Source organism: Hibiscus syriacus, unplaced genomic scaffold, assembly GCF_006381635.1.
Source record: "Hibiscus syriacus cultivar Baekdansim isolate YM2019G1 unplaced genomic scaffold, ASM638163v2 tig00110818_pilon, whole genome shotgun sequence".
NCBI lineage: Eukaryota > Viridiplantae > Streptophyta > Magnoliopsida > Malvales > Malvaceae > Hibiscus > Hibiscus syriacus.
In genome coordinates this window covers 105563-112707 of record NW_024062874.1, presented here as the reverse complement: position 1 = coordinate 112707, position 7145 = coordinate 105563, and the positions used below count along the sequence as shown (strand labels likewise).

General features: G+C 34.3%; 2 protein-coding genes across 2 annotated transcripts; both read right to left on the bottom strand.

The window, feature by feature from the left end:
• Positions 1–486: 486 nt before the first annotated feature.
• On the bottom strand, positions 487–2771 carry LOC120141974 (ferredoxin C 2, chloroplastic-like). Its single transcript, XM_039156744.1, has 6 exons — positions 2484–2771; positions 2210–2273; positions 1921–2009; positions 1208–1276; positions 890–934; positions 487–723 (listed from the first exon to the last, which is right to left on the bottom strand). Exons 1-6 carry the CDS (start codon positions 2730–2732, stop codon positions 679–681), a joined length of 561 nt encoding a protein of 186 aa, XP_039012675.1. The 5' UTR covers positions 2733–2771; the 3' UTR covers positions 487–678.
• Positions 2772–3337: 566 nt separating this feature from the next.
• On the bottom strand, positions 3338–5741 carry LOC120141971. The gene is made up of 3 exons (XM_039156742.1): positions 5693–5741; positions 5417–5655; positions 3338–3733 (listed from the first exon to the last, which is right to left on the bottom strand). The coding sequence occupies exons 2-3, from the start codon at positions 5651–5653 to the stop codon at positions 3491–3493; spliced, it is 480 nt and encodes a 159-aa protein (XP_039012673.1). The 5' UTR covers positions 5654–5655; positions 5693–5741; the 3' UTR covers positions 3338–3490.
• Positions 5742–7145: the final 1404 nt, after the last annotated feature.

Here is a 7145-nt window from a genome sequence, read left to right as displayed (position 1 = left end):
TCAATTTGCAATCATGTGTGTTTCCAAGTGCTTGCTAATTTAAGCTGGTAAGACATTTTGGTTATATCAAAAACTTGGAAATGGATTTGGCCCTTTGTCGTTGATTAAAGATTTACATAAAATTGGGAGGATAACATCCATGTCGTCCATTTCCAATATTCAATCAAGTGTCCAACAATCTCCCACCAAGAGATCATAACCAAGGTCATGAACCACTCTGTATAACCTTATACAAAAAGCCAAGTTCATTATCGGAATCTCTTCAATCAAAAGCTTTGGCATGCATCTGGACGTCCTTGCATTATCTCTAGCTTCCCGTCTATCCTCAGTTATTTCATCATCCTTTTTTATTTAAACATGAAACAATCCTTCAAGTAGCTAGTTTACCAACAATCATTTCGTGTAGAGCCAATGGACATGCAAATGATATATTACGGATTACGGCAGATACAACTAAAGTGCCAATCATAGTATGTCAAAAAGAACTGAAAATGCTAAATTGGCACAGGGAAAACATACATTGAAGAGGTTAAGACCACCAGTTTACGGAGTCATAATCACAGTACTTTAGGGGGGAGGTGCAAAATTAAGGCAAGTGATATAAAATGACAAGATAAAGAATCCGCAGCAGGCTTTACATGGTTTATGCTCATCTTTTACTTATAAAATTTAAGTAGCTTATTCATCACCCAGGGCTAGCTCCAATGCATAGTCATCCCGTTCCTGCCAAAGTTCAACAAATACAATTTTAAGACCAACAGATGAGAGAATTAAGCAGTAAATCCTGAAAGAAGCAATGGCTGCGCATCAGCTTAGCTCATTTTCAGTTATCCTATTGTCTTCAACAACTACTTGTTATGTACAAAATTTTCAGAACTTTTGGGCTTACAATTGGTCCTCGAGCAAAATATCTTCCAAATTGAAGCCAATACACCTGCACACACCAGTAAACTCAAATTATTTCTGACATGTATAAATAAAGGTTTAAAGACACTCGAGAAATCCTATATGAGTTAGCAATACTCATTATGTCTTGAAGGTCAGATAAATGCGGACAAAGACACGTGCAAAATGCCCCTATCACAATAATTTGAGGCATATGATGTGGCAATCTGCCTTTGAGTTGTTTGCAATGCCTTCATTTGCTTAACATACAAAGAGAAGATAGCGGTTCTACTAAATAGATAGGTAGGGTTTTACACATTACCTCATCCTCATCTTGTGTTTCCACTTCAACATCAGAAGATGGAAACCCCACACAAAGAAGCGCATATCCCTGCATTTAATTCCCAAAAATAAGAAGAAAATAATATACAGTGAACTCCAAACACTAAATAGAATGAACATGCAAGAAGTTCAACATGACGTAGTATAATACATTTATCCACAGATGCAGTTAATTTAATATACGCATGTTCATATCTAACAGTGCGCTCATGATTATTAAAGAGAAAGTTCATCATCATCTAATTTAAGACTCAAATGGACATTAAAACCACTGTGGCATCTTTGCAGTTATGACCTACAGAAATTTCAGCAAAATTAAACATCAATGTGAAGTTTACTTCCAAATTACGCTAGTATACTCTTAATCTGGTTAACCTAAATAATCAAACATGTGTCGTGAATATTTTTCTGTTTACATTTACATTATACATTTATTTTTCATTTGATACCTCTCCTGTTGATTAAATGAGTAAATGACTATGATTCTTAAAGTTGCAATGACTTGATTTCATCTAGAAACCTATGCTATGGTAAATTCGATGACTAAGACATGAAAATATGATGAAACAACATTAAAGGCTCGAACACAACGAAATAGCATCTATGTTTTGATTTGAAACTAAAATGACAAAAAATAAGCAAAACAAGCAAATGAAATTTATAACCCAGAAATCAGAAACATAAAAGCTATGCCTTTGCTTTCAGTTCAGCAGATATCCCAAGAGCTTCGGGCTGTCTTATTTGTCCAGATTTTACTCGTACCGCACAGCTAGTACAACAACCTGCCATATAAAGGAACTATTAATTACAAACAATTTCATCCAATAAACAAAGATTAACATTCAAAACAGCCTAAAAACTCCAATAAGCTAAAGCTCAATGGCAGTATCTTAAGGATATGACCCAAAACTCAAATCATCGATAAATGTGACACCTTTACCACATTAAAAACAAAACATATTCGGATTTTAAAGAACAATACCGTGCCTGCAAGCGAATGGAAGTGTAATGTTTTGAGCTTCAGCCGTATGTAAAATATACTGGTCCTGCAATTTCAATCAAATATCCCTAAATGAGTCTCTATTCAATCCTTTAACTAAGTTGTTCTAGCGGATAAACTGCAAGCCTAACAAATAAAAATGCAAGGCCTAATTTTCTTTTACTATTTGAGAATTAGTTATTCTATTCCGACTACCAAATAGGTCAATCGTTTCCTCGGCATTTTCTCAGGAAACAAACGGAGTGAAGAACCGTACCTCAGGAACAACAAACTCGTGAACGACACCTTGTTTCCTGTCGTGGACGGTGACTTTATGAGTAGGAATTGAAGGGAAAGGATTACCGTTCGTGCTGGTAACGCTCACCGGCGACTGGAGCTCTGACGTAGTCTTGGGTCGGTATCTGGAGGAAAAAGCGCCGCGTTTTGGAGTTGAGAGTCGCGGGTGAAGTGGCGTTTGTCGGTAGAGGGAAGTGCAGGTGTTGCAGGGAACCACGACAAGGTCCATTGATACCGGTTTCAAAATCTAAGCACTTATTGGTCAGGAAGAGATAAAACAATAATTAAGAGGAAAGAGGATTACATATCCTACTTTCCTTTGTACGCAGATTTTGTAAGAACTGTATTTTTTCCATCGTTGGATTTGATGTTATGATTCTTTTTCCAATTTAATGTTTAAATGTTTTTTATTCACATCAAATAATTTTTAAACTTAATATATATTTTTTCTATTTTAGGTTTCTGATGACATAGCTCTCTGAGATTGGATACGTGTGACAAATTTTACAATATGATCTAATCGAATTAAAAAATATTAATTTAAAGATTAACGTGAATAAAAATTAACAAATTTCAGACTTAAAAATGAATTATATTGAGGGGGTTTTCAATTATCGATAGAAACCTTCACCTTTAGTAGGATTGGAACAGAGAGCAGCGGTATGGTTCACCTCTTGGTAGGCTTGGAGCCAGAAGTCACAGGGACCCGTTTAAATATTATTCGGTTAAGTTTTCAACTCAAGGTTGGGAAAAAAAGAAAATCTAGATTTAGATCATTCAAACACCACTTATACATGACGACTTGGATCTTTGATGGAAGAGCCAACATTTTTAAAAGCCTAAACAAACAAAAAAATAATCTAACAAGCCCTTTTACTACATAATGATACTGATACAGTCAAATGCAGGTTATCAGTACAAGTTAGAACAATGAAAAGGAAGAATCTATTTTAAAAATATGGTAACAGGTTTTTCTAGACCCAAGAATCATACCCATTTCAGTCTTCCCTGGTACTCCACACACTGCTGGACTTTACCATCATGGGACATCACCTGAGTCTTCACCTTAGCTCGTCTTGTACTGTACTTCACTTCGAACTTTGGGTATGGCTTCTGCTCATTTTCTTCACTAGCTGCACCTGATGTTTCTTGTAAGACTTCATCAAGGAACTCATCTGCTACGTCTCCATCTTCATCTATCCTAAGACACTTTGCATACCATTTCAGACCCTGAATTGACAAAAATATTAGCCACTCGAAACATGCTTGATGAAGATTTGCAATAAAATAAGTAGTTGTGGCAGTTCGAAACAACCAAAAGTGGAGAAAATTTTATTGAAGTGGCCAATTAATGAAACCAACAGCCTGGGATACATCATACAATTATCTCTTAGAACAGAACAGATACCAATAAAAGCTACTGCAACTTCCACATGGGCATTCACTAAACTCAAGCTTATATGAAGTGATCAATGGTAAATAATGTTATTCACGGTTAGAAACAGCACCAATAATAAGTCGCATTTCGGCCACCCTCTCCAGCTACTTCTTTAATTCACCTACTCGGCATAAAAAAAGTTAACCAAAGTACAAAATGGACAGATTTTGGTTCCAAGGTAGAGTGAACCAAGATCAACTTGCAAAGTAAAAAAAAATAACATCTTCACATTTACATGTCAGCATGTTTATTAGACAACTTCCTTTAGCATTGTCATGTTCCGCAAATCTTGTTTCAAAAGGATAAGGTTAAGGGATTCAAGTAGACAGTCACTTCTGTCTTAGTGTTAGTTTTCTACCAATTCTTGCACTAAATCTAGCCACCATCAAAAGAAGGTAATAGCTAATGTGCTAGAAGAAACAATCACAAGCAAGAAAGTCCACTCCTGAAATGGAACAAAATAACAATCTAACACTTCTATCCATAAATATAATAAGTGTTAGATCAGATATGGAAGAAAAAGGTGGAAATCTGAAACCAACCACCAAAGATTCATCCACGAGCAGAGAGAGATGTTGTAAAACGATTCCCATATTTATTGAACAATAAGTCAAGACAGGAATTTGAGGGAAGGAAAAAGAAGAAGGTAAATGTATATCTTTTAGTAAATGAAAAGAAACAAAAGACAGAAAAGGGATAAAAAACAGACGCTAAACAAAAGTAATTTATCGTGTCTAATATGCATTAGAATGCATCTTCCTGAGCGTCAAGCCATCAAATACATCAGGATCTGATCTATCATTGCATATTTTCCATGAACATCTGAAACAATAACGTGGAGGTCATTTGAGAATTGACTCAAAATGACCTCCTCGAATGACTACAACTCCAACAGCCTACTTGATTTAAACATTAAAAATTCAACTCCATCATGAATTAAAACAGAAATCATACATGCCAATTGATTTCATCATGTAGCAAAAAATTTCAAGCAGCAATGTTGGATGGAAACCCAATATGCTGAAGTTTGAAGATGTCAGACAGCACCAAACCCAGTAAAAAATTATATAAGGAAGATAATATGGCCTGAAAGTACCCTCTATCACATAGGTCCTGTCTTCAAAGACATCAAAGATTCTAGTATAAGAAATCTTCACCAAGCTAACCTCAAGCTCTTAACAACCTAATTACACGATTCAATGTCACTTCTCCCTCACTTAATTCCAAATTATTAAAGTTTAAACATCGATTTCTTGCTTAACTGGGCCAAAAATGACTAGCAACAATTAAGCTCTTACTCAGAAAATAACCTTTAAGTTGCCTAATTCTATCACCCATAAGTCAACTCATAACCAAAAAAAATGTAGTAACTACGTTTACCATTATAGCATTATATCAATAACCCACAGCTTAAAATTTGGAAACTAGGGGGGAAAATACCATTAGAAAATAAACCGAAAGAAATTGGGATGGACCTGGACGCCGCCGTCACCGGAAGTGGAGGGGAGAAGGACCGGACCGGGCTGAGAACGATCGACGGCGACTTGAACAGGGACGCTAAAACCCCTTCGAGGAAGGCCGGTTTCTTGAAAAACGGGACGGTTACCGGGTGTTTTATTGTCGCTTTGATGGTCGTTTTCTTGATCATTTACTTCGTGAGCATCGTCTCTGGCGAACCCGAAAAGCCCCGCTATCCTTCTAAAGAAGCGCATAATCAAAGATCAACTTCGTTCGTTAACTGAATCGAAGAGCTAAGCTATGCAAACCGAAGATTCAGGAGAGAAAAGAAAAGAAATCTATAGTCAGTCGAGAGCGATGGAAAAGGGCGAAAGTGGGAGCGAAAGATAAATGTTTGGGGAAGCTAGAAAATAAGATCGGAGAAACGTGATTTACTACAGAAAATAGATATTTGGGTAAACTACACAAATGGTCACTAAATATTTAGATATTTTATAATTTGGTCACAAAATCGAAAACTTTTATTTTTTGTATGAAATAACATGTCTAATTCGAGGAAGAAATATTCTCGAACTTAATAATTTTGACAATGAGTAGAGGATGAGGGTTAATTGTTTTAGAATTAAGACTAAAACGATACAATATGTAAAGAATAAAAGACTATATTTATTATTAAATCAATTATAAAGTTTTTAGTCTTTCTAAAATTAAAGTTAAAAAGATGTTTTAATTCTAGTTTAGAAATAAAATTATATATTATTCATTTTTAACATGTCACGTCATCAATATAACCTCAGTCGACAATGAAATAATCATTATATGATTTAAGGTAAATTATGTATGTAGTCACCCATATGCTTTTATAATTTTGTTTTGATTACCTAATTATTTTTTTTTTCAAAATCATACATAACGTTACGTTTTTCTATCATATATCGTTAAACAATAAACAGGAGTGTTGGCGTGATAATTTTTTTTATTTTTTAAATGATAACATGACATTATCTCATGGTGACACGTTAGTATCATCGTCAATTCTTTTAATAGTAGGAGATCAAAACAAAAAAAAATGTAATGTTAAGTATGCTTTTAAAAAAATAGTTGTAGTTTACCCATGGTTTTCAGAACCGGACCGGTTAGCGAACCGGTCATGCTACCGATTCACTGGTTCAACCGGTCCGACCGGTCAGAAGAACCGGACGATGTCATAATTATTTAAAAAATTAAATAAAAATACCAAAAATATTTAATAAAAAATATTTTATATCACAAGTCACATTCAAAGCAAGTCATAACATATATAAGTTAAAAACCATAAAATCAAGTAAATCAAAATGATTCAAATTAACTACAACATAATATTTAAGGTAAAACATATTAAATAATAAATATAATTATATAACTATAATCAAAAAATAAATTTGGGCTAAAAAAGCATAACAAAATGATATTTTTGGTTTAATTTTTTTTAAAAGCAATCACACATGGCTAAGAAACATAGAAGAACATCCCAAAAGTCTAAAGAGTAAAAATATGAGAACAAAACAATCCTACATGGCTAAGAAACATAGAAAAACATCCCAAGTAACTTCTATAAATAATAGAAGTAATTTGACATTCAAAATCATGGAGCATTTTGGTAAGCATTGAGTGAACTATTCTTTCACTTCAACCAAACTCGAATTTTAGGCTTTAATCGAGCTTTTAATTTTTTTTTTTGAGTTCATGCCTTTTTGAGTTCAAGTT

Coding starts and splice junctions, on each gene's coding strand:
- LOC120141974 (XM_039156744.1), bottom strand. CDS start 2,732: ATGGACCTTGTCGTGGTTCCCTGCAACACCTGCACTTCCCTCTACCGA. Junction 2,010..2,209: donor TCCATTCGCTTGCAGGCACG/GTATTGTTCTTT, acceptor TTTATATGGCAG/GTTGTTGTACTAGCTGTGCG. Junction 724..889: donor ATTTTGCTCGAGGACCAATT/GTAAGCCCAAAA, acceptor GAACTTTGGCAG/GAACGGGATGACTATGCATT.
- LOC120141971 (XM_039156742.1), bottom strand. CDS start 5,653: ATGCGCTTCTTTAGAAGGATAGCGGGGCTTTTCGGGTTCGCCAGAGAC. Junction 3,734..5,416: donor CCGGTGACGGCGGCGTCCAG/GTCCATCCCAAT, acceptor TTGTCAATTCAG/GGTCTGAAATGGTATGCAAA.